The sequence below is a fragment of the Schistosoma haematobium genome, chromosome ZW, assembly GCF_000699445.3.
Source record: "Schistosoma haematobium chromosome ZW, whole genome shotgun sequence".
Taxonomy (NCBI): Eukaryota; Metazoa; Platyhelminthes; class Trematoda; order Strigeidida; family Schistosomatidae; genus Schistosoma; species Schistosoma haematobium.
The window spans coordinates 11,134,759-11,162,388 of NC_067195.1; the positions used below are offsets into that span (position 1 = coordinate 11,134,759).

The 27,630-nt window shown below is 37.3% G+C and overlaps 2 protein-coding genes across 3 annotated transcripts; one reads left to right on the top strand and one right to left on the bottom strand.

The window, feature by feature from the left end:
- Window positions 1-14,651: 14,651 nt before the first annotated feature.
- MS3_00002763 (uncharacterized protein) lies at window positions 14,652-15,919 on the top strand (the record flags this gene model as incomplete). Its single annotated transcript, XM_012941618.3, has 1 exon — window positions 14,652-15,919. One exon carries the CDS (start codon window positions 14,652-14,654, stop codon window positions 15,456-15,458), a length of 807 nt encoding a protein of 268 aa, XP_012797072.2. The 3' UTR covers window positions 15,459-15,919.
- A 928-nt stretch (window positions 15,920-16,847) lies between these two features.
- STPG1_1 (O(6)-methylguanine-induced apoptosis 2) lies at window positions 16,848-25,653 on the bottom strand (the record flags this gene model as incomplete). 2 transcript variants are annotated; one of them, XM_012941619.3, is made up of 6 exons in its annotated part: window positions 25,452-25,653; window positions 23,961-24,143; window positions 21,739-21,844; window positions 18,389-18,486; window positions 18,236-18,315; window positions 16,848-17,169 (listed from the first exon to the last, which is right to left on the bottom strand). In XM_012941619.3, the coding sequence occupies exons 1-6, from the start codon at window positions 25,500-25,502 to the stop codon at window positions 16,848-16,850; spliced, it is 840 nt and encodes a 279-aa protein (XP_012797073.1). In that variant the 5' UTR covers window positions 25,503-25,653. The 2 variants fall into 2 exon arrangements, with proteins under 2 accessions (XP_012797073.1, XP_051070375.1); XM_051210388.1 differs by having other exon boundaries at window positions 23,961-25,653.
- Window positions 25,654-27,630: the final 1,977 nt, after the last annotated feature.

Consider the following 27,630-nt stretch of genomic DNA (forward strand, 5'->3'; position numbering starts at 1 on the left):
TGGGCATTATCGCACAGTAAGACAATATCGTCCGCATACTCAAGGTCGAGAAGTCTTTCTCCAGGCAACAGATCCACACCACCATTACTTACATTTATCAGAGCTGTTTCCAGAATGTCATCGATGGCAAAGTTGAAGAGGAATGGTGAGATTGGGCAACCCTGCCTAACCCCACTGCTCATAAGTTCATTTTAGATGGCTCATTCAATGGCACACACAATTATCTGGATTCATTCAGTTGTTCTGATCAGAGCGAGTCCCAAAAACCTCAACAGCATCAAGCACCCTGGAAGTGATTGCCATATTGCATGTTTTATTCTGGATGCTTTTGGATCATTACTACTCCTCACGAATGGCGTTATATATGTCGTCCACTGAATGGTCTAATTTTTAAAAATAATCCAGGCGAGTTCAACTATTTTACTTAATGATTTTTTTTACTTAATATGTATATGTTTTCTAGTTGCTTTTGCCACATATTTTTAAGTGTCCCTAGGCTAAATGCAGTAGCTTCTTATGGAATGTTTATAACGCGTCATATTCCTGCCTGAAGTCTCACAAGCAGTCTTAACTTTAAAATTATTTTTCTGGTCATGTTCATTATTTTTAAATTTTTATATACGTCAACAACCTGCATGTTAACCTGGCCCGTACATACGTTTTACTATATCTTCATATCTTTTGAATTTAGAAATCATCTGAATCGCCTTTAACATTTATCAATAAACCCATCATAGTCGTTGTTGCTAATCGTATTTGGGTTTATGGATTGGTTTATCATATTACCAGCCTAAAATGCGAACATAGTTTAGATAATAAGATTAAAAATTCAGGTACTATCAACTGTACTAGTAAAATAACTAAATCCCTAGGTAGTTGTTGGCTAAACAAACGTTTAAAATCAAAACTCCGTAGCCTACTAGAATTAACACTAAACGAATCTTTCTGAATTAAAATTTATAATTAAATTAGGCGTCTCGGATTCTTTAACGTCACAAATTTCTGATAAGTTCGAATCACCTAAAGCAACAATACCTATTTTTCCACTGACTAATCCTCATTCAACACTAACTAGTTAAACATAATAGTTTCAGGATATCGTCATAAAGCATTGTCATTACTTGACAATCACGTAATATGATTGATATAATTAATGAAACTATTAACAAAATCGGTCAGCAAATTGACTTATAATTATCACTAGTGTTGTTTTTCTTTTATCTTCATTCACTACGGATGATTACAGTATGTTTCTCTATCAGATGCTCACTCAGTAAATATCTCGAAACCTTGTCAGTCTAATTGATGGTTTAGCGACACAATCATGCATGCAAATAATCAGTATAAACAGTCGAGCAAATCTCCTGCAAACTGAAAACATCAATGTCGAACTTACCCCAACACTGACTAAGGTTCAAGCCATTATCATAGACATGAGTTGGGAGTGTACTCCCCTTGGTTACAACTTATGTTCTCCCTGATAATCACATGAGCATCACTTACTATTAATCATCTTGTAAAAATACATCTTGCAGCACCACATCACTTCGTAATATGACACAGGCCTAACTGATTTTAATAACTTATAACCACTATATCTCAATTAAATCGTATTCCGCCTTATGATAAACTGCATACTTGCAACTAACTTGTATGCCCAATCAGCCGGCAAGTATAAATATAAATAAATAGTTTATCGCAGATGAGAACATTGAGTCTAGAGCATGTCTCTTACGAACACACTAATGTTTAACGATTTGTTCCTAGCCATCTGTCCGAAATCCATATAATTATCACTCATGTATTTAAATTTTATTTTGATAACCATTCATGTGTATTAGTAGTATTACTAAATTCTATCACGGTCAAGTAAAAATGAGGTCGAGAAAATCCCTCCGTGACTAAATAAACCTTATCAAACTAACTGGAACACTACTTGGAATTCTCCTCCACGGTAATACTTTTGTTCCTTCAGTTAGCCTACTAATACAGATGCAGTTGGAATTCAACTCATATGGACAACTTAATCGTTATTTGATTTCATAATTTAAACCAAAACTAATACCAATATTAACATTCCTACAATATTCATTACTTTAATATTTCTAAACACAAAATACTTACTACCTATACGTTAAGTTATTAACCAACGGCTGTTAACACGCATCATTTTATTATTATGCCATTCTTTATAGTTCAAATAATCTTCACCCAAATTTTCATTTCAAGCGTTTTAAGCATGAAGGCAGATATTTTAAAATTATTACATGTATTTCCCGACCAGATGCTGCCGCTTTCTTTTTGATTTATCTTTCAGCTTACCAATACCCGGAGAATTCTACCTATTCTTGGTAACCTCCGGCGCGCGACGATCCCATCTAGTTTGGTGTCGAACCAACATCACGTTGATTCTGGTGGGAGAGTAGTGTAGTGGCATTGGACAATAGCCACACAATCCACAAAGCTGTGAACACGGGACTACTCAGAAAATAGATATTCAATATTTAACGCGGAGAAATACCCAACGATGGGGAAGGCGCGAATAATGAATTGAATGGACTAGAGTTGATCGAACGGCATGGCTCGGCCATGCAGGCGTGGTCCCTGCTGAATGTTATCTTATATCTTCTATTCATATTAAATATATTGTTCTTTCTCTAGCCTAACCTTGTTCTACATCACGTATTGGTAATTGATACGATACAGTGAGTTGGCGTAGTCGATGGTGTGACTTCCACGTAAGATCTTATAGATTAGGCAGTTATATCATGACAAATCTACAAATTTAGGATTAGGTCTATTATTAGAGCAGCACCAATATCATAGTAGATCATAATTCTACAGATCTTCATAGTGAAGTCTAAGTATTGAGAAAACGAATTCTTGGTGACCGGAGAAAAATTCATGTGTTTTCATACAGCAAACAATTATGGAAAATGTGATAAGTCGAAAAATCAACCTTCAAAGTGGGCCTCATGGACACTATATTCTGACTCCCGGCAGAGAATTTATGTAGATCATTGAAGTTCATTTCTTAGTAAACACTGTACTTGAATTCGTTTATTCTTTTTCGAAGTGGCCTGACGTTTCTTCCACAACTTCACCAAATTATGACTTTACAAGCCAAGCATTAAGGAAGGTGTTTGGTTGAGAAGCGGTTCCCATGGTGTTAGTGAATGATAATGACTCTCATTTTGCCGCGAATGCAGTCATTACGTGATTGAATGGTATAGGGTGCAGATTTCTGTTCACTGCTCCCAGGTACTTTTGGTCTAATGGTCAGACAGAAAATGTTATCAGGACATTCAAAACTGCCATTGATTCTATTACTGCTCCAACATGTGATGAACTGAAGAGAGTGTAGATGGATTTCTACTGTATCTTAGAAATGCTAAACATTCTGTAACGAAAACAACTAGATCAAAGTTGTTAAAAGGAAGAATTCCTCGTTTGAATATAAGGTGTTTGGAGACTGCAGAAGTTACATATTATCATGGGAATGATCTTCGACCAACCATGGAAATCGTGGTGAAGAATGTCGGGAAATCTGTGTTGCGAATCCTAAATATCAACGATTTCAGTCCACACATCCGATATGTTCGCCAGGCACAATTTCAGGAACCACGTGAGTCTGGTCCGATTTCGATTGTTAATTCTAATACTAATGAGTATATTCTAAATCACACAGAGTCTACACCCAATACACGGTCTGACGGACATACAACAAAACTAAGAAGAAGACGTACAATCTAGATTTCAATTTGAGCTGTGGCAGTTGTGGAGTTAATATGAAGTAATGATTACTTTGTGCATGATTCCTGGTTGATTCTGAATTCTAAAAATAATACGTTCGTTTGTGTTCACCTAGTTCTGTCTAGTTTGAATTGCACTATTTCAAGGATTCCTAGTTAGTACACTGATTCGGGTACTTCTCATCATTATACTAACTTTTGTTGAAAAGGGTTGCTCATAAATCCAATGGTAGTTTTTGGAACGGCTTTATATCTGTTTGTCTTTAAATTCGCTAATAATGTACATGACAAGGCTAGTAACTTAGTTCATCATCCGGAAAAAGTTTTGGGTTTGGTAAAGTAATTATCCAAGTGCTTATGACTAGAAAGTCTTCCTAATTTTTTACTTGTACGACTTACTTTGCTAGGTCAAGTAGGTGAGGTCAAGAAAAGACTGTTATCTTCTTATTACTAACTTACTGTAATTTAGACATTTGACCCACTATGTATATGAATGTGTTATTTTGACTGAACACGTTCCTGCATAATAAATTTTATCTATTCTCTCATAGGATGTAAAATATGCAATCAACAACTTTACTCACCGACCTAATTGAACTCAATGAAAACACACATTCATGTGCATACGTTCTTGCCCCCAAATGCCCTGGTATGGCCGAGAGTGGGGAGGGCGTTCCTCGTCTCCACTTCTCTCCGATTGCTTTTCGAATGTTTGTATATTTGACTGTTACGTCCAAGATTTTGATATCTTCCGTTGTTGGAGCACGATATGTTTACTTGTAACTAACGAACCCAAATTGGCAATAAAACCAAACTCTAATTTAGGCAACAGAGTCTGTTCACAAATTGCAAATAGTCGACCCAAATGTCGTTTTAATATTAATTATAACAATTACAAAACAAACCTTCAAATGTTTTGGTTCCTGGAGCAAAAACTTCCAAATACCAAAGAGAAACCAAAATATCCGAAGATAAAGGTATAAAAACAACAAGTTCAGAATATGACTAAAACAAATTCGTCTAAAAGCACAGTGAAACTGTTAATATTTAATATGAAAGTTTTTATTTAGCCAAATGTCTCATGTTCTCTTGTAATACTCTAGACAAAAAGAACTGTGGTTCTGTAGCGTGGCGTCGAGTTGAGATTAACTATGAACACCGCTACAAAGAAACATGTGCCAAATAAATCAGAAGGCGTAGGTTGAACGTAACCAAAGAATCCCATAAAATCTCCGAGAAGCCAAATATCAGAAGGCAATTAATGGACCAAGTCGAGTTATATTTGCTGGCGATCTCGTGGTATCGAAAGGATACCGAGATCGTGCCAGGATACAAGCTTGGCTACAGAACGTAACCGAATTCGCGCGAAGTTACAATCAAAGTGTAAGTATAAGAATGGAAGCAAAATATAGCTGTCATTAGTACAGTCAAACAAAAGCACATTAAAACAAGCACTGGTACAGTTAGTTATAATAATAATTGTTTTCATTAAACCAGTCGTGTTCTCGTGATAAATGTGAGTCACTACAGTTCTTTTCACAGACAAATAAATCGCCAGCAAGGATCCAAGTACATACACTCCAAGCAATTAACAACAAACATCCAATATATCAACAACTTCATGATCTCTAGAACTTACACTAGTACGCCTAGGGATCTGAGTAGCTATCTACCATCTTTAGCTTGAACAAGACACAATTTTCGAATATCTCTCACTTAGGTTCCTTTTCTTGTCCTCAAGTCTACCTGTCTTACTAATCTATCTTTACTGGGTATCGCTCTCAGTAGTAAACCTAAGAGCCACTTGTTTTTCTCTGAGAAGTTAGAGCATATCATTACCAAATCACCCTATTTTATGTTCCTCTCTAGTTAAGTCCATTTGTATCTACGTTGCAACAGGGAAACATATTCTTTAGACCAACGTCTCCAAATTACTTGTGCCAAGTAATTCGCTTGCTTCTATCTCTTAGAATACCTGTCGTTAGATAGCGTATTACTGAATTTTGCTACGTTCTTTCTCAACCGCAGCAATTTAGCTGATGTTGTTGCTTTGCGATGATTCGGGCAGTCTGTAATGGGAATCATGGGTCGATTGTTAATTATACGTTCAGCTTCTATGGTGAAAGTTTCAAGGCATTCATCTGATTGAAATTCCAGTCAATTCCCTTCTTTAACAAATCAGAGTGTGTACGCTCCTGTACCCAACCTTGAAGATATTTTCTGAGTTCACGTTCAGCACCCACTGGATTTGATTCATTATCACCGTATATCTCTTTTGGGCAACCTCTTCTACTGACTCATGTATCATGAGTCAGTGGTAAAACTATATGCCACCTGGAGATGCATAGCTCTCAACCCTAAACAAGTAAATGTACAACCATATTGCTTCTCAATACTTATACCATGTTTGACCATAATGAGACCAAAATAATCTAACTGATAAAAATGGATAATCACCATCGTCTATCCTGATCGCCGGTGATGGTGTTGTGGCGTGGAGTCGAGTCGCGATTGACTATGAACACCACTACAAGAAGACTCCGAGCCAGTTGACCGATAAAATCCCCCGTAAGCCAAATATCAGAAGGCAGTTGATGGCTGTAGTCGAGATGTATTTGCTGGCGATCTCTTGCTATCGAAAGAATACCGAAATTGTGCCAAAGGAGTACAAGTGTGGCTACTGAGCGAAACCGAATTCGTGTAAGGTCACAATCGAAAGATAATGGAGTAGTAATATATCCGTCATTAGCACAGTTAAACAAACGAGCACAGTAAAACAGTCACTGGTACAGTTAGTTATAATAATAATTGTTTTCATTAAACCAATCGTGTTCTCGTGGTAAAAGTAAGTCACTACAGGAGCCCTCCGCTAGAAAGGGTTTATACTTTCGATAAATAGCGGTTTAAATCGTGGGACCGATCGGCTGACGAGCGATTGTGGGACGGAAGAATTGGCGGAACAGGAAAGCGATCGTTGATCGTCGAGTTGCCAACGGAGGTCTTTTTCGGAGAACGGTACCAGGAGCGGTGTGTTGTATTTGTTACTCGCGTTGGCATACCACACCAGAGTGGTTTGTATCCAGAATCTGTAAATTGCATTCGTAGGGATGCCGACCAGAAAACGCTGCAGACGTGGGATGAAACCACGTTGAGCCGAGGAACCAGAAGCGACCATAACGACCAAGTTCGAGACCAAGCGTATTCCAAACATTCGAAACCAAAATATCGACTGAGTGTGTTGACAAGAGCGTGGGTGGCCAGTCCAGCTTTCGCCAAAGTTGTCTGAAGTCGACGATACCAAACGGGGATGGTCGGATGCGTAGGCTCAAGATACAGAAAAAAAATCAAAAAAAGAAGAGTGTAGCATGCATGTAGCACAGGAATAGTCCTACACCGTATCGGTTGTTGACTGTGCGGCTAGTCGCGGAAGCGTACGGGCAATCGTACTCGGCGACCGGAACGTGAGACGGCAGTCTCGTTCATATCTCGTGAGCCTGCAATCTCATCCGAGGTCAGAGGCGGCGTGGTCTGCTGATCTGGACGTGAGACTGTCGTCTCGTCCGTAGATGATGCAGATGACACGCGCTGTTGACCAGGACGTGAGAATGAGGTCTCAGGTGTATCTAGCATGGGACCTGAAGGAGATTTAAGGATCCCGCTAGCAGGTCTGACAAGTCTAGCATTGAGTCTCAGGGTATCAGATAGGGCACAGTCATCGACGTGTGCTGGTTTGAGACGATCAATGCTGACGATCTCGATGCGGCCATGTCGATCAACCTTGAAGGTCTTTTCGTGAAGACAGATCACGTGAAAAGGGCCTTCGTAAGGTTGTTGCAAAGGTTTGCGTACCGAATCTACTCGCATGAAAACATGTGTACAGGTAGATAACTCTCGAGGGAGAGCGACCTGTCGATGTTGTATTCGAGTTGACACCGGAGACAGCGTTCGCATAAATGCAGACAGTCGATGGACGTAATCTGATTTACCGAAATTAGGTCTGCTCCGTGGTGTGAAGAATTCTCCGGGCAGACGCAATGTCGTGCCGTATACCAGTTCAGCGGCGGAACATTGGATATCTGTCTTCAAGCTCGCTCTGATGCTTTAGAGGACGGGCGGTAAGGTTTCGTACCATTGATCGTTTTCGTGTGCTCGAAGAGCACTTTTAAGTTGGCGGTGAAATGTTTCAACTGAACCATTTGAAGCTGGGTGGTAGGCGGTAGTGCGTATGCGTTCCGTACCAAGCAGCCGGGTAAGTGAGGAGAATAATGCAAACTCGAATCGTTGTCCTCGGTCAGTCGTGACAGTCGAGGGACAACCATATAGTGCTATCCATCGTTCTACCAAGCGATGAACAACTGTCTCCGCCGTGATAGACGTGATGGGAATAGCTTCGGGCCATCTTGTAAAACGGTCGATGCACGTGAGTATGTGATAATACAAATGCGATGGTGGCAGTGGTCCTACAATGTCTATGTGAACGTGATCGAAGCGTGCATCAGGCGTAGCGAAAGTGCCAAGGGGGCAGCTACGTGCCTGTGAACTTTTGATCGTTGACATTGTAAGCATTACTTAGCCCACACACGAACATCTTTATTCATGGACGGCCAGACGTACTGTGCAGCGACGGCGGTAAGCAGAGGGTACGATGAGTTGGGGAAGACCGGTAGAAGTATCGCATAATATGGTGCCTGAATTCGTGGCTAGTGGTACTTTCTGATACTGAAGGGACGAAGATTATGGTGTTTTTGTACAACAGGGATCGTTTGCTTGGGCGGCGGCCATTACAGAAAGATCGAGCACCGGCAAGGTAACTGGATTCGCTTGGATACGTGATAGAGCACCGGCAACACAGTTCGACTCGCCTTTGATGTGACGAAGGTATGTCGTGAACTGGAAGATATAGTCCAAATGTCTGCACTCTAGTGGTGAGTAGCGATCAGACTTGGTTTGCAAAGCATACGTTAAGGGCTTATGGTCGGTGAATAAGATAAATTGGAGTCCTTCTACTGCGTGCCGAAAATGTTTGATGGCGCAGTAAGCTGCTAGCAGTTCGCGACCAAAAGCGCTATATCTCGTCTCCGTGGGAGTAAAGCGTCGTGAGAAAAACTCGAGGGGTTGCCAACTACCGGAGATGTTTTGTTGCATAACGGCCCCTATAGCGAAATCAGATACATCAACCGATATACTAAGCGTGGCTGATGGGTCGGGATGAGCAAGAAATGTGACTTTCGACAGAGCCGTTTTGATCTCTGTAAATGCAGTACGCACGGTATCGTTCATTTCTAACTTGCGTGGGTTACCGCGAAGTAAGTCAGTTAGTGGTCGTAACCGCGTGTGGGATGAAACGACGGTAGAAGTTAACCAAACCGAGAAATGCCTCCAGTTCCTTGAGTGAGGACGGCACGTTGTACTCCTTTATTGCACGTACTTTATCCTCACAAGGTAAAATACCCTCTTGTTTAATGGTGTGACCCAGAAACACTATTTCCGACTTGCCCAATTCACACTGGTCTGGGTTGACTACTATTCCATTATCCTAAAGGCGTTGGAATAATAGTGTAAGATGTTGATAATGTTCATCTACGTTTGATGATGCGATTAGCAGGTCATCAATATAGACGTCAACAAAATCTAGGTCTCGTACAATGCTATCGATAAAACTTTGAAAAGTTTGAGCAGCATTCCGTAATCCAAAAAGCATACCTAGGAACTCAAACAAACCGAAAGGAGTAGTGATAGCAGTTTTTTCGATATCTTCAACAGCAACTGGGTCAAAATCGAAAGAAAATGGAGTAGTAATATATCCGTCATTAGCACAGTTAAACAAACGAGCACAGTAAAACAGTCACTGGTACAGTTAGTTATAATAATAATTGTTTTCATTAAACCAATCGTGTTCTCGTGGTAAAAGTAAATCACTACAGTGTCATTAGTTGCTGAATGAGACAGACATTCCTCCTTTTGCAATGAACACAGCATTTTCTGACCCACCTCATGGCTACACTACCTCTCAACACCCAAAACCTTTCTCGGACCGTTGCCATTACCTGCGTAGCTTCAGCATGTTCCACCAAAAGATGATAATACTATAGAATAAAATTCATGATTGCATGCCTCGATGGAATTACTATGGGATGTTTCCTCGACTCGGGTCAAGAACTATTTTGAAGCCGGCCACTGACACACAACAATCTATTAATCATCATCGGATTCATGATTCGTAACGGTGAATTCGTTACCTTCACTTTGCTAATGGTAACAGACGACAACATTTCAACCTCTCTCCGAAATACTATGCTTTGGATATACCGAATAAAATCTAAGCAAACTAAATTTAACTCTTCAACTCTAAGCATACCCACCTGTAGAGACAGATCAGTTCTCCCAAAGCGTATCATCGGTAGATATAGCTTGAACCGAATTTACTATGCAACGGCCCTAAGTAATCTAGTCCAATCAGAATAATAATTAATAAGTTGATCAACTATGGATCGTTCAACTATCACGTGCATGAACACTGCCTTCTTTAATTCCAGGAGATGGGGGTCAGGACCTTATACAACGTCGCCCAATACTCCTCTGGTTTCTCCAGGAAATGTTTGCCTTCCTCCCATACTCTAACATCATTGATGTCAAACTTAATCCTCCTGGATACAAAGTCTGCTATGTTTTCTTTGGAAGGCATGAATCCCGATTGGTCCACCTTGGTCGAGATTCTGTTTGCTTCGAATGTTTTAAACTGGCATTTCTCATTTGTAATATGATGTAAGACAATCATAAAGTCCGTCCAAAAATTAACCTTTGCAAACTTAATATCTAACTCGGATTGCAGCTGGGACTTCATGCGAGCTACTAACACTGCTGACGTAAGTTCCAAGCGCGGCATAGTCTGAACCTTCAGGGGAGATACTCTTGCCTTCGCTGTGATAAAACGAGAACACACTTCGGCACCAGAAGTATAGCAGAGAACATATGCTGCCGCACCATACACACTGAATATATGAAGTTCTAGAAGCGAACGGTCTGATTGCGGAAACAGTATGCAGCGTGGAAAACTAACACTCTCAACCCTCTGAAAGTCATTCGAAAATTCCAATCAACGATTGCTTTCTTCATCTGGAATCTCTTCGACCCAACCTAGTCCCAATTTGCCCAAACGCTGAAGTAACTGCTTCACGGGGAGTATAAACGGTGCTAACAATCCCAAGGGATCATAGCGTGAGGCTACACTCGATAATATACCTCGCCTAGTGAGGGGACGGTTCGATGTGTGGACCTTAAATTCAAACGAATCAACCATAGTATTCCAGAACAATCGCAACATGCGTTCCGTAGGAAGCTTTTCAAAGTATATCTCTAACAGCATCTGCTCTTCCTTCTGGATGAATTGATTCGAGAACTTGTAATCAGTTACCTATCCACTTCGTAAGCCTAAATCCACCCTTTCTGACGACTAAACCGAGGGCTCCCGCCAGCTCAATCGCATCCTGAACAATGGAGGGTAAGTAGTCGTCAACATTGAAATTTTTATCTACGACTTCCTGGACATCTTTCGTCAACTCCCTACAGAATGTATCTACGGTCTTCCTAAAAGCGAAATTATCACAAAAAGAAGAGAATATGGCTCCAAATGGATGAACTGTCAGACAATATTCGTTTGCTTCCCGCCTCATTCCACGTTCTTCCCACCATAATAGACGAAACGTTCATCTATCTCATCTCGGGGTCTCTACTTGGAGAAACGCCTCTTCTATATCACCGGCTAACGCTATGTTACTTAATCCAAATCGTAGAAGTACACTAATTAAACTATTTTCAGTATTTGGTCCTCTCAAAATCTGATCATTGAGAGAATAACGTTGATAGATAGCTGCGCAATCAAAAACAATTCTCGATTTTCCAGACTTATTAGTATTGATAACAGGATGATGGATAATATACCAAAATACTGCATCACGGTCGAATCCTTCCTTACTAGCTCCAATGATATAACCCTTACTCAAATGTTTATCCATCGCAGTTCGATATTTCTTCAGAAGGCTATTATCTTTCGCGAACCTCTTCTTTAAAACTCTAGTCTGTGTCTACCTAGTTCCATAGTATTCGGTAGCCTTGGCTTGTCATAATTCTAGGGTAAACCAACTTGGAAATGACCATCTACCAATCTAAAGGGACCAATAACTGTTTCTAAGGCTCTTTTGTCTTCGACAGAATATCCTTTACGAAACATGTCTGAATCCTCGAACTCATGATTATATAATCTTTCCACTATTCAGATCGTTATTAGTATGGCTCGTCGATGTGGCGACTTCGCCTTACATTTCCCCATGAATAATAGTATCAATAATTATTTTATTTTACAATAATCGTATCTATATTTCGGAATTCAATGATGCGCAGACACTTAGTTGGGATTGCATTTCATCAATATTTTCAGTCATTTTATATTTAAAAGCAGTATTAAGAGAAATTCTCATGAATGCCAAATCCGACAAAACAGATTTTTTAATCATAGTTTATAGAAACGCATCTTCAGAGTGAACGTAACGCGACCCCTTTCAGGTCGTTCAACAAAATAACTTGATAGTCTTTGACTTATATAGTAATGTCATATAAAGTATTAATAATGTTGAAAACAGATACTTTGAGCTTCAGACGAAAATCGCTATATACATACGTTTCCTACTAAATGTGTCTTATCTATAGCGTATAAAAGAAGCTGTTGGTTTGCTTAATAATTAGTAGGATGTTTGACCATAGTAAGGTTTAAATAATGTATTTTTTCATTTTTGATTAGTAATTTTTGTACACCTGTTGATCTATTTAAAAGTTACATGATATTTTGCCGATTTATCACCAATTTTTTATTCAATATCAGTTTGACATGATTTTTGTAACCTACTTATACTTAAGCAGCTGATATACATTTGTAAACAAATAGGAATTATTTGACTGTACGGACCGATCAAATTATATTATTGAGAACCTGGAAGCACTGTTTCTTCCTAGTATGGGACTCCTCAGGCTTTTCAAAAAAGACTTTTGTTTGCCTAACTTCAATTCAAAGAGGATTATCTTAGCTCATGAAATAGTTATCTACTTAGGTCCAGAATTGTATCGAATTCTCGTACTCCTAAGTATATATAACTTATGAAAAAAATAGCTCATTTAGAAAATGTAACAGATAACAAACAACCAATGGTTAACTGAAGTTGTTTTTACCCTTGTGGTGTGTGCTACTTATATTGACATAAGTAGTATATGATGTTAGTCGTGAACAGAAGGTCTGGCAGCGGAGAGACTAGAGGATCGGACAGTAAAGAATGGAAACAGGATGCAATTTGTATGAAAATGCAAGAACAATGAAGTCTGAGTCATTTTGAGACGATTGATGGACATTTTGTAAATTAAGCATTTACTTTATGATTGTTAGGTTTTATTAACGAGTCCTGTAATTTTGTGTTAGATACATTCGATTGTCCCCACCGGTGTTCTTGTTCATTACACACTCAATTACAATAATATTTAATTAGGACGAATAAATAGAGTACTTCCCAAATAAATCTCAAAACGTAAACTGAAGAATTCAATCATCGATGGCTCCACTTTACTCAGTGGCTCAAGGATTTAATTTGTCTCATTAATTCTTGAAATATTAAAGATTCCCATTGTGAAAATTAGAACAACACATGTAAGTGAACAATTGTTTTCAATTAAATCGTCATCGGGCTTTACTCTAATATACAAGAATATTTATACGAAAATGTTAAAACAATCTATTTCATTGTGATTATTGACCCGAACTGCCTTGATTGGTCTAACATTTTCGTATAAATCTTCTTGTATATTAGAGTAAAGCCTGATGACGATTTAATTGAAAACAACTGTCCGCTTACATATGTTGTTCTCTCCAATTCTTGACAAATGTTTGGTGAATTTCACGTTGACTGCTAACAGCATGTCATTTCTGTAGTTAAAAAAGTTACACAAGACATTCTTCATTACATATGATCACAAACATTGTTTGTATGTTATTGAAAAACCGAATTAACTTCCGTTCCATAAATTACCAATGTGCACGATAATAAGAATCAAACGGTAAGGTTCTTATTTAACATTATTTAGATGAGCAAGCGGAACTTATCAGACAGATTCGTTGCAATTGCTAGCACTAAACACCATATGATAATTAAGTATTTATATAAATTGGATTATCATTTATTACAGTCAAAACAATGCTCAGACTTATGCTTTACACATAAAAACGCTTGGAACGTTTATTGATACTAGTTGAAATCATTGTTTCATTCTCTTTTCAATGATTAAGTTTATAACAAATTTTTCAGGATTTCTCTTTTACTAGTTAAACAGAAAACAATACTTGAAGGTATTTCAATTTTACTGATACTTCTGTTACTGAAGTATATATTTAAATGGATCGAATGTATTCTTTCCTTATTAAATATGTCAGGAGAACGGGAAATCGCAATTTTACAAACAGTGGGCTGGCAATCACCATAGATAAATGGTGAAATTCATCGAGTTCTATCTACTGAATAAAATGTGTAACTTCTCTGTAAAAATGATCAGGTAGGTTAAGCAACAGGACAGAAAACATCTTGCCTCAAGGACACAAATTCACGTGGTAGATTGGTAAATTATCCAAGAGTATTACAGCATGTCCCTGTCGGGCAGTCCAGTAAAATATTTTTTCAACCTCTTCCCCCTTTTCTCAAAGACTACCGGTTGGCTAATTTACGAATGTATTGATCGTTTGCCAAGCTATCTTCTTATTGGTTATTTTTCATGTCAGCAACTAGTGCAAAAAGGTAACGAATTTATGTAGACATATTTCTTCCGCGTGACAGAGTAGTCAAGATCCCTCACTTCACATATTGGATGGCAATGTTTGTCGGATCATTTCTTAATATTTATCTTGTATTCATGTTTCATTTTACTACAGTATCAGATTCAAGGAGTGTAGGAAAAATTTACAGGAAATGTCGAGCTTCTTGGTCGAAATGGATGGTCAGTAAGACAAGTCTTCACTGGAATATTAGTGATATTAATTTAAATGTAACGGGACGTAAATGTGTATGGACTAGAACCTCGTGTACTCGGAATCGACAATGTCCCTGTGAAACATACTATTCAAAAGAATTGCTGGATGTCCAATTACCTCGAAAAAGAAGTCATGTATGTGTTCAAACAAAGAGCTGTAGTGTTCTCATTTGTTCATCAATTGTTTATTTCGGAAGTAATATAGATTCAAACAAATTGGTTATAAAAACATACAAAGTTGAAAATAGAACCGATGAGAGTCAGAACTTAATAGGAATAGTTTATGTTCCACTTGATCATAGTACATGGAAATCTTATGAAGAAGACAACACTCAGGTGAAAGGAGTAAGTGAAGAAGTTAAAAGCGACTCGTATGTTTATCTTGATGTTTTACCAACACCTATAAGTTCTGTACGAGGTAAAATTTACTCACCTCTAAGTGATAATAATAATTATGACTATAGAACTGGACACTTGCTTATTTTCATAGGATCCTTATTATTTTCGCTTCTGTGTTTATTATTTTTTATCTCTTATTTTGTTAAAACGTGTTACACAACAAGCTGTACTAACATTTGGAGTATGAGGTATCATTCCACAAAAACAAACATTCTTATTGGTGGAAATCAAGCGGAATCTGATTGATATATTTTTTTGACGTTTTCTCGTCATTTTATCCTCATGGATTTTTATCAAGAAGACTTCTATCCATTTTTATTATGGTGTCTTTTAGTTTGTTTCACGGGAAACTGATATATAACTAACATTTACATAGATTAATGTCATAATGGGAATAAGTTGGCTCAGTAGTGCAACTACTAAATGAGTATTCAATGAGCTTTGAATATTGTTTCATATGGAATAGATGTATTAATCATGTTAACTAACTCAGACTAACATCACTACTTTATGTGGACGTGCATATACGAGTACTGGTCATTTACTTTCGATGAAAACTTTTGTTAATTGATGTTATTTTGCCAAACGACTTACTAAGATTACTTGTGTATGGTACCTAAAAAATGATGTACATTCGGATGAACACAAAAATAACAATTTGGATTAAAAAAACTCATTCGTATACGAAATAGCAAGTCACACCCTCAAATCTAGGTGAGAAATATCATGACATTGCATCAGATCATTCTGTACACTAAAATTGTCTTACAATTTAAATATCCCTGGGATTCGTATTTTTTGTAGCAATTATAAGATTTCTACGGATACTGTATCGTGTAACACTTGCTCCTCGTCTTCTCAGTCAACTTCAACTCTAAACATGCGAAGTTAATTAAAATGCTAACTAACTTTCCAAAAACGACACCACGTTTGAGTGCACATCTTAATATCCTGAAGTGTCGAGAATTGATATGATTGCTAACGATTGAGAGATTCATCTAACACGGAACAACATCTATGTTAACTAGATGAATAAGATAACTAATACATAACACTTTACCGATGACTCATCGCGCGATGAATTAGACGAGTTTTGTACGGTAGGCGTATTGCTGAAGACCCCCAAAAGAATAAAAGTATATTAGAGTTAGTCAGTTATATATGGTTCACCATGATCATTATTTACGAACTTATTGATTGTCTTTGAATACAAATCATGGTCAAAATGCGTTAAAAGTCTATGAAGTAATGTAGCCAAATTGTTATCAAAGTTGATCTTAAGTAGCTATTGATTTCCTTTCTCATTCGTTGAGTTTGGGGATTCTACATCCCCAACATAAAGCAACTATTTAGAGTGTTCATCAATATGCATACAGGTTGATTAGTTTGTTAATCCTTCAGTGATTCCCCCATAGACAAATGATACTTCTGGTTGTAAAGCGTAACCAGCACTAATTTGATATCTCCGTCTTCTGTAACCTGTACTATTGACATAATCTTGTTACTACTTATTGTTCAGCGAAATAGAAAGTTCATTTTATTAACTGTACACACTGATACTTCAATGAAGAATAATAGGAATAAATGTATAACTAAATAATTTACAATAAATTTATTTGATAGAAAAACATCCCTTCAATAAATCCACTCGTTATTTAGATTATAATGAAATGACATTTTTTTGGGTAGACAAGGATTATATTTTGTTGGTCCTGGATTAAGTAAAGCATCAATTCCACCAGGACACGTAAGTGAAGAACTATTTGCAACCATATCACCAATGCCAAGAGCAACGGGAACATTTGGCATTATCCAGCGCGGTACATTGGATAGGAAAACTGAACTAGACATAAAATGTTTTGGTACTAGTTCAGTTGTGATATTATATGTCCCTGGACCAGGATAGTTTTCCTGATCTTTATTTATAGTTTTCAAAGTTATCATTGATGAATTTGATCTAATTAAGAAAAAAAAAACAATGTATTATGGTGATCTTAAATAGAATAAATCTAATTGGAAAATTTATGTAGTTAAGTTGAAGGTGGATTTTAGCGACCGTTAGAATCTTACAGTATACATTTTTAGTTCCAAATAAGATGTTTAAACCCTCAATCTGTAATTGTGATGAAACACTAGGCGTTGGTCTCCTCCCCATAGAAACATGTTCACATGAATAGATTTCAAGATCTATCACCAAGTTTGTTTATATGAGTCGGATGTTGTACATAACTTGAAGTATCTTTGAAAAAAATAGTCCATATATAATCATATATAGTCATCTAGTCAAATATAAATATGCATAGATGAAGTTAAGCTGTTTTATGAGTGTAACTTTTGTATAAGGCAAATATATCTGTATAAAAGTATCAGCTAAAATCAGTTTAATAGATTGCACAGCCATACTGATGCATCACCTAACATTAAACACCAAAAAGACTAACTGTGTAATTACTGATCCAAGTAAATTTAGAATAACTCAATCCATTTGAAGTGCACTTACCCCTGAATCTAATTAAAAAATTTTGACTCAATTTATCGAAAAAAAGACGATGTGTAACACTGTTGTATAACACAAAATAATTGTTTCTATCTGGATTTCTCAGAAAAGATGAAAAATGCTTGTTCCTGATAAGTATAATCAGATATGTGGTTCTTGTACATCAACAGCTCTTCGTAAAATGCATTCAACTAAAACAATTTCAGATAGAAATGGTAGGTTTTCCAACTAATGTTTGTGATAAAAACTTTGTTCAGTCACTCATCATTGAGTTATAAGTACGAAACCGGTTATCGTTCCAATAAAAGATTAGTGATTCGTAAGCAGTAGCTTTTTAAATTGATACTGTTAGAAATTATACATTTTGATCAGGTTTCAACGGGAAAATAGATGTTTTCAATAAATGAGAACGGGATCTAAGCGACTAGATAGACAGAACGATTGAGTTGAGTAAACTTTAACAAAAACTCGACTGGTCATATCTTCAACTAAATGAAACGGTACTTGACTTTAACATATAGCTTACTTTGTTGGAGGTAATTTAGTTAATTTTAAAGCTGAGTCATTATGATATTTGACCAAATTATATGCTCCTGGCCCAGGAAACTAAATTTATGAAAATAGAAAGAAAGATATATGAAGCATATAATCAGCAATTTAAATTCAATAATTTACTTACTTCTGATGTAGTTCTTAACGCAGAACGCTCACTTTTGGATGCAAAAGCCGAGTGGGGCAAATTAGATTGATTCGGTTTCTCATCAATATCATAATGTCCTAGACAATAGTAACCAAGACGAATACTAGATTCTTTAGTTATCTAGATTGAGTGGTAAATTGAACGTACATCACAAAAAATAAGACAGAATATACTAAACTTACGAAATTGATTCTTGGATGTTCAGTAAGAATGATTCTTTAGTAGCAACGTCACAGAATACTAACTACTAAGTACAAAATATACCAGTTGTCATACTGTGTAAATAGTTTGTTGGAAATACTAATTCTTCGCCCCCCTTGAAAGAATATGCACTGTTTGTCAACTTTTACTCCTCATTCTAACTAAAATTGTAACGGCAAATCAGAAATAATTGATACCTATACGAAATACGGTAATAACACTGTAATGTTTTGAGACAAACTGATCTGTCAAGGTTGTGACTCGAAACTAAGTGCTGATCATTGTGCTTGCTGACTGAAATACTCCTACCAGCTACTTATTGTATCGAAACGAGATTGCAAAACTAGAAGCAGACTGATTTGCTTCCAAACCACTAATTAGACGACATTCAGAAGTAATATAGTAATTTACATACCATTTTAAGTGTTTAGGTCAATCAATAAATATGGACAAATTGGACTAGTAGTTAATCAGTAATCTAATTTGCGAATATAAACTTGCAAAATCAATGAACTAACTGACTTGACTAGGAAATACCATTCATCAACAAATTATTTGTTGTGTTCTTAATAAACAGACCGGATAGTGCGACTGAGCTCTCGAACGATACACTAAGTAGTAGACTAGGTACACTGGATCATGTTACTAGGTAATTGGACAAGTAGCCTAGATCATGGGATGAGCAGATTTACGATTCCGACCAGTGATTGAAGACCAGGCCAAAGTGATAGAACAATTGATTGTTCAGTGTAATTGCAAGCAGTCTGTATGTATTGAAAGCCAAATTTGAATTCAGAGTTACGATATAGAGTGATTTATGTTACAGGTCGTAGAGTGAGTCAGCCTCTGTTCGTTTAGTAGCCAATTACGGCTCACAAGAGAAATAATCTCCAAATCGTAACATACCTCCGAACTAAATTCTTACCGGAAAATTTTGACATCATTATTTAAGTGTCGTCAGATCTGTTAGTTATTTTCTAGCTTCAGTTCATAATTACTGGCCATGCTTGTGTTATACTATAATATTTACTAATAATATGTCGTTTGAGTCGAACCAACTGCTTATGTGTTTAATCTGTTGGAAAGAAAATGTATTTGTTTCACAAGCAAAGATGGATGGTGGCTAGCAGTGGAGTCCAGAACGCGCGCTTCGTCCTATTTGGGACTCGTCAACAAAATGTACATGTTTTGTGACCCGGCATCTGACTCCAGTTAGATCGGATAAATGATCGTCATTGAATGATTGCTGTCGAAATATATATCCTGGATATTGTCGTACATAATTATCGACTTAAATCGCTGATATGAACAGAGAAAAAAAGAGGCCTTGACAAACTACGGAAGCTATTTTTCGGGACTATTTCAGTTAATTCAAAACTTGTAAAATATCAACATTTATTTTTATCCCTAGTCTATTCTACAGAATATAAGCTTTCGTTTGATGTATGATTCACTGCCATAGCCCTTTTTGTTCCAAAGCTATTGTAATTTAAACGTATTATTTGTACTCTTTTTTTTTTACATTAATCCCCAGTTTTGGACATAATTGTATTTTCCTAGTTGTTGAACGTTGTGGTCGTGTTAGTCATCTATTTATTCATGTATCCTTTTACACTGCTCTGAAATCGGGAAATAGAGAACTAGATCAGAATTGAGAATAAATCCAGCATTGTTCCAGTTGTCTAGTCGTCTCTCACTCGCGTGCTTGTCAGCCAATCAGGTGACAGAATAGTTTTCTTCTCTCTACCCCACTTCGAGCTCAGGCGTACAGCCTCAAGGTTAAGCCGGTCAGCCTATCGTTCAAGGTCTTAATCTCTAAATTAGACAAGTTATCCTCAACACCAAAAGTGGGTAGACTGATCAAGGACGTAACAATCACACTAGTGAACAAAGGAATACGAGAATGAAGTTTTGAATACGCATATTATGTGCACAACGAAACGACGCGCAGTGGAGAAGGCGTGTGAGCCAACCCCATTTAAGCAAGTGATAATGGATATTTGTAGTCACGCAAAAACAAGCTGCAGATATGTGTTGACTAGGTTAAGATATACACACATACGCCCAAATAAAAACAGTCAGGGTTGGTAAGTGAATAATTAACAAGATCAAAACGTGACTCAAGAAGAATAGATAAATTGGCCGGCCCAGTTATATGGGCTTAACATAGTAACCGACATTAAACATGCATCTGAATTAATGTTCACTCCACGATTCGAGCCCAGTACCTTTCGCTTCAAATGCCATCGCGTTACCCACTTAGCTACTGAGTCCTGATAGCGACTAGCTTGTGCGATGGGGTAAAGTTTTAGTTCATGTTGTATTGTTTACTTAAATCTTCCCATAATCAGGACTGCAATAAACAGTACAAAATGAATTGAAACTTCACCGCATCGCACAAGCTAGTGGCTATCAGGACTCAGTAGCTAAGTGGATGACGCGATTGCTTTTGAAGCGAACACTAGTGGATTCGAGTACCAAAGTGAACACCAACTCTGGGATGTAGGGACGTCCAGCCGACGAGTCCCAAATGGGACGAAACGCGCTGGAGCTGGATAGGACACTTGTTGTGGAAACCCTTAAACTGCAACGCGTGGTAAGCCTTAAATTGGAATCTCCAGTTGAAAAAGGAAAAGAGGCAGATCAAAGAAAGCATTACTCTGGGAATTGGAGTCAGGAATCAAAAGAACGAACAGCACTTGACAACAATAGGAAAGTCGACCCTAAAACAGAGTATTTAGGGGAATCCTGGTCGGCAGTCTATGCTCCACGAGAGGTCACACGCGTAGGTAGGCAAGGGTTACAGAGATTGTTATTGTTGGCGTGACAATATATTAGATTAACTGAAGTTAAGAATGTAAATTGTTAGGTGTTAACGTAGTGGTCTGTAAGCGCTTGACAGGAGGCCAGAGGGTCCTAGGATCTATCTTTGGCGGGTCTGTGGATAATCACTATAAAGGAGTACCATATTAACGCGGAACAGCAGTCCAATGATTCTTGCTTTTAAACAGTTGTCTGGTTAAGATCAGTATTCGATATAGAACCACGATATTATCTGCATAGTTTTTTCTGATAAATTAGGAGATATCCCATAGAGTCAGTGTATTCTGAGATGCATTTTGATTTACCTGGTCCTGGAATATAAGTTGTCAGTTGTGGAGCATCAAATAGTCTCCCACTAGATGATTTGAATGCTGCCATACTGACTCCCGATCTGGAGTTCTTTTCTATTTTCTATTAAAATTAATAAATAAAAAAATACATATTTCGAACATATCACGATTTACATGATTAAAAATACAGTTTATTGAAAAAAATACTTTTTTTGCAATGTCGTCATTACCATATCGTATATTTGAATAATCATAGTTAATTTTCCATGAAAACGGACGTTATCTTTCGTTCTGATAAGTGTTTCATAAAGAAGTGATAAAGGAAATATTTTCACCTTTATTTCGAAATTCAAATAACCTTCAAGTGAATAATAATTTTCGAGCTGATAGGAGCACAGAAAGTGTTCGGAGTTTAGACTTCGTATGTATGAGTGTCCAACCGCTTTGTTGAATGAATAAAAATAAATGTTTCAAAACTATCTACACTGTCAAACGACTGCGTCGCTAACTTAGGCACTGTCGAGACGTTAGTAATTCATCTTTTCAAACTTTGTGTATAAACTTGACATCTGCAAACTCTCTGAAATTCTCGAACTCTTCATTATGTAATCAATCCTCCTATTTTTGGATAGATTATCGATCTCGAGTCAGTGATCTCGTCGAAAAGAATTTCTTTTCCTTGAATTGTCATAAATACATAGCAAACAAACTCACTTTAGTGTGTTATAAATCAATAACTATGAAGATGAAATCAGAATAGCCTTTCCTGGCAAATATACATAATAATATGAGTATAAAGGTGCATGACATTGTACATAAATGAGGGATTCTGCAGATTTATTCATTTTTTATTTATCCTCAGTACAAGAGGAATACTGTTAAAAAACCCAGTTATAAATTCAAACACTAGTGTATAAAAACGATAGTTGGTAAATAATAGAAAGTAAGATTTTAAATGAATAGGGAAAGCATAACATATTGGAGGAAAAACATATCGAATAAGACAGTTATTACTCCCTTCACAGCAAATTTACAGCACTAAAGGTTGCAGATTGTTGATAACTTGATTACTGGAATCCTTATTTAACAGCTATCTATACCTACTAATAACTGAAAAGTTCCACATGACCAGCATGCCACAAATTAACACCACTAACAATGAAGCTAAAAATATTTTATCTAGAATGACCGAACTTTCCTTGAATTCCTCCTGCATAATGGCCTAAGGAGAATATGAAATTGTCTTTAGAAAAGAATAATTCTTTTTTATCCCGGTCTGCAGAAATGTATCAGCTGTAATTCTTTAAAACCAAACTTCCACTTAATATGCGTTTGTCAGTGGATACAGTTCTAAAATTTCATCGACTGAAGAAGCTGAACTGTATGGTACTCTTTCCATCCACGCCGACATGCAGTTCTGACTGAAGTGGTATTAGGGTGTAAAAACGCTTGGATTGAGTAGACTGGACACAACGCTATTCCATAACCAGATATGTCAATTAACAGTTTAATCCCCGCTCCATTTTCTTCACTCTTAGGCACTTTGTGGTAAAACTATTACACATAGAAGTGTGATTTAACTGTTAAAAATCTCCACTCAAAACGTTTAGATATAATTAAAATTTCGTAAAGACAGTGAATTGATCTGGGGTTGTGCATAGAGATACAGGTTTCTTGGTTTAGTTATTGCAATCAAAGTAATGTTGCACAAAACTTCAAGAGACGTTGCTTGATATTCGTTACAAAAGAAAAAATGCTAACGGATTTATATTGTAAACATAATAAACTCACAGTTTTAGTGCTCAATATATTTTTCGCAGTTTTTCGGATTTATCAACTACCATCCTATAATAATATACAATCTCGTCCAAAATTTCCCTGCATTTCAGTCGAATCATCCCATTTTGAATGAACTTCTGTTACCGAGTTTCATACTGTCTTTTTCAATTCTTCTCATATATTTTTTATTAACTGGATTATTTACAGTCATGTTATCTATATAGGTTGGTATTTCGCTAAGCATTTACAGGAAATACATTTTGTTCAAGGCTCGGTTAACAACAGTTAATGGAAATCGTACTGTTTGGTACCTTGTGTGAATCAAATTTTATTGTTCATGAAATCTCACGGGATAAATCATGTGTTTATTACTAAATACAGAACATTTAAACTTGAGGATATGGATCAGAAGTTTTCGAATAAAGCACATCATGTGAAAAATTACCGAAACTACTCACTTGATAATCACAGGGTGCTGGGATATGTTGGTTTTGTTGATATTGGTCACATTTAACAGCGATGTTACTCTGAAACGCTCTTGAACAAGGGGCACGATTGAAATCTTGTCTATTTTTAATCTTCAAAGTTGATAAATTGTATGCATTTGGTGCTGGCGATTTGAAGCTAAGGTTAAGCCTTCTCTAACAAAGGAAACGAATGTTTCTTTTCACACATCGTTCAGCTGTTACTAAATATTCATTCCACTCGATAATTTTGGTTATGGTGTAATATAAAAAAGTAGAAACTGAACAAAAACCTCAGGTCTGCCTTTTTCTTGGATAATGATTGATCTATAAATGCCCTTATTCTATACCTTTAAAAATATTTGAAGTGGATTTTGACAGTCTCTTCTGTTCAGTAATAATGTTTGTACCAACTTGTTTCATCAATAATGAGTACTCACTAGTCTACTTTGTTATAAGTAGGCTTTCTGGCAAATTCACACATAAAAGGCTATTGTCAAGTCAGTATTCTGTGAGCCACTAAAACTGTTTAAATAGTCAGGTTGAAACTAGTGTGATCGTTAATCTTAATTCTTATAAGCCTATCTGAGAGTTTAAAGCCAAATTTTGTCAGAAAGAACTTGATAATCGCTATGTGCTTAGTTGTGTGTTGAGAAATATACTTGTTTCGACCAAAATGTTTGTAAAATATTAAAAGATGAACCTTGATGAAGATAATTTATTTATACAATTAAATCATCAGAAAGAAATACAGGGTATTCTTGTCTAGGAAAGACCATCATAACCTAAAGTATGGGTGGCAAATGAAATGTATTTAAGGCAGGATTGTTCCGGCCAAGTGAATAGGCTAAACATTTTGCGTGCAGTGTAAGGCCTGGAACCGTTCCTTACTACAGAATCCAGAGAACGTATAAACTAATTCGTTCATACTAGTTTGTTACAAAGAATTCATAACTGATGACACTATTATAATTCGTTTGGGATTTTACACAAATGACTTGAGACGCGAAATAGCAGGAGTTTATACTTTCCCATTCAGCATATAGCGAACCATGATGTATGGGGATATATATCGAAAAGGAATTAAACGGTCCTTCGTTAAGCAGACAAGAGAGTTTCATGGGTTTTCAGTCTCTTCTTTGTCTTTTTTCATGAAATGTGCATGCAATTAGTAATTTTTTGAAAATCATGAAAAGAAAGTACATGTCTGATTTACCGGCCCTGAAAAGATTTGTTCATCACTGTTTGGATGACATATGTACATATTTCAGGTATATCACGTGACATCAGTGAACATACTTCACTACTGAAGCATACTGACTGATATATTTCTTTGGATTACTCATATGAATCGTTTGTTTGGTTATTTAGCTTTATAAACCCGTTTCTTGACTGGTAAAGGTTGTGCGTTCCATAAACATACTTAGCGAAATTCAGTTACATGTGTTGTAAACTGACATTATACCATCACAAACAGATAATTACCCCTGGGACTGGGCCGAACGAACCGTACTTTGAACCGGACTTGCGTATCATAACTGTGCAACTTTCTGTTGTGATATACAACCTAAACGATGGATAATGGTTGAACTCAGTTATTTATAAGTCTGCAAGGTCGTTGCCATGCCAGATGACTAAATGAATCAAATAGTTGTGGACGGAATAGAAGAAGCTTTCTCTTAACGGGCTTCCGTGTCTAGTAGCAGTGATCATCAATAACTCCAGACAGGAAACTAGATATTTTAACGATAATAGAGAAAAAAGAAATTGGTAAATCATAGTGAGATATTATCTTTAGTCCTTAAGAATAGGTCAAGTTTCCTCTCGAAAGACTCGTGGGAAGTCTCTTGGACTTACTCAGACGTCAGCGAAGTCCAGCATTTGACAACTCTTAAGCAGTAGAAGTTGTGTCTACAGTCCGTTCTGCTGTGTTGTGTCTCCAGTTTCTGGGTATTACCCCTTAGGTTTGTGTTGGTGTCAAACCTAAGTAGGTGCTTAAGGGGATGTTCAGAAGTGCTAAGGATACTGTAAGCCATCGGAAGGTCACCTCTAAGACGCTTACACTCTAATGGTTAAAGGTTTAGTGAATGGAGGCGCTCTTCATAAGGCTAGAATGAGTCCTCGAACTGATTTCGTGGCTTGGCGTTGGATACGTTCAAAAGTGTCCTTGTCCTTTTGGTGTGAGGTAGGTAATACTATTTTCCCGTATTCTAAACGGGGACGAATGTAACTGCTAAAGATTATGTGGAAAGTTCTTCCGTCAACCTGGCCAAAAATGCGCTTTAATGTTACCAGTGCAGGGTTCGCTCGAAAGGCATTTTTGTCACAGTTAGCGTAAGACTTCAAATCCTAGAGTACCAGCACTTAGGATACTTCTAAAAGAGAATCGCCCAAGTTGTGACTGTAGTCTGCAACATATCTCGGATGGACTGCTTTACACATTGAAGTGTTAAAGGTAAATCTGTCCAAATTTGAGGTCGGGTCAGATCCTCCTGAAATGCCAGCACATACTCTTGGTTGAGTATCTCTCTCCGAAGTTTCACATCATCAGCTAAAAGTAATACGTCAGACGATACCTGTTGTGGAAGGTTGTTTATGTGAATCAAGAAGAGAAGAGGTCCTAGTACTGAGCCCTGAGGAACCCCACTAGGACATCCCATAGCCTTAGAGAAAGTGGGGTTAACCCTGACCTTAAAATTTCGATTGTTAGATATAAAGGGAGCTTGTCAATTAGCAGTGGTTTGATACCTGATCGTTTGAGCTTGGTGATAAGACATATATGGTTGACCCCTTCAAAAGCCTTTGAGAAGTAAAGGTAAATGACGTCAACCTTCCTCTTGCGATCAAGTATGCTTGTCCATCTGTCCACCACAGTCAGCAGGTTGGTTATACAAGAATGGTGATTCCTGAAAGCATGCTGTTGGGGTGAAAAGAAATTTGTGAATAATGAATAATCATGTATTCGGTCTCAAATTACAGACTCCATAATTCTCGAAGGTATAGAGAGGAGAGCCATCAGGCGGTAGCTTGAAGGTGTGCTGTGTCGACTTCCTTTGAAGATTGGTGTGATGTGAGTCAGCTTCCGAATTTCCTGTAGTTTGCCTTGGCTTAGCGAGTTTGAGAAAAGATAGCAGAATGAACCATACGCGGACTAGCAGAAGTGTCTTTTCTTAGGTGCTGCAGTTTCCGGTACGCCAAGTCAGTGCTCACGTTCCCTTCGGAAAGTCCTGTGCAGTTGTAGATGAAGTTTTCATCAATATAGCTAATGTGAGTCAGTTGAAATGTCCGAGAGTATTGTTCAACCAGAAAGTTAGCGGCGTCATCGTCATTATTGGTCGGTTCACTAGGACCTAGCAGTTGGAAAATTCCAGTTTTGGCTTGTCGAAGAGAGGCTGCACAACGGAATAAGCTCTTTGGATTGAAGACAAATTTATTGATAAGCTATATCTGTTACTGAAGCCTGCTTTTTCTTATCGCCTTTGTGGATATGTTTCTTACTTATTTGTGTTGTCTGTATGCGCTTTTGCTACCAGTTCGTTTGTATTCCGCTCAACAGTGCCTTTTTTATGGCTTAACAAACGAAAAGTGCAGTTCTTGATGACTGTAGGTTGCTTGTGAATTTTGGGGACCGTTTGAAGAACAGACTGCCTTGTAGCACACAAGG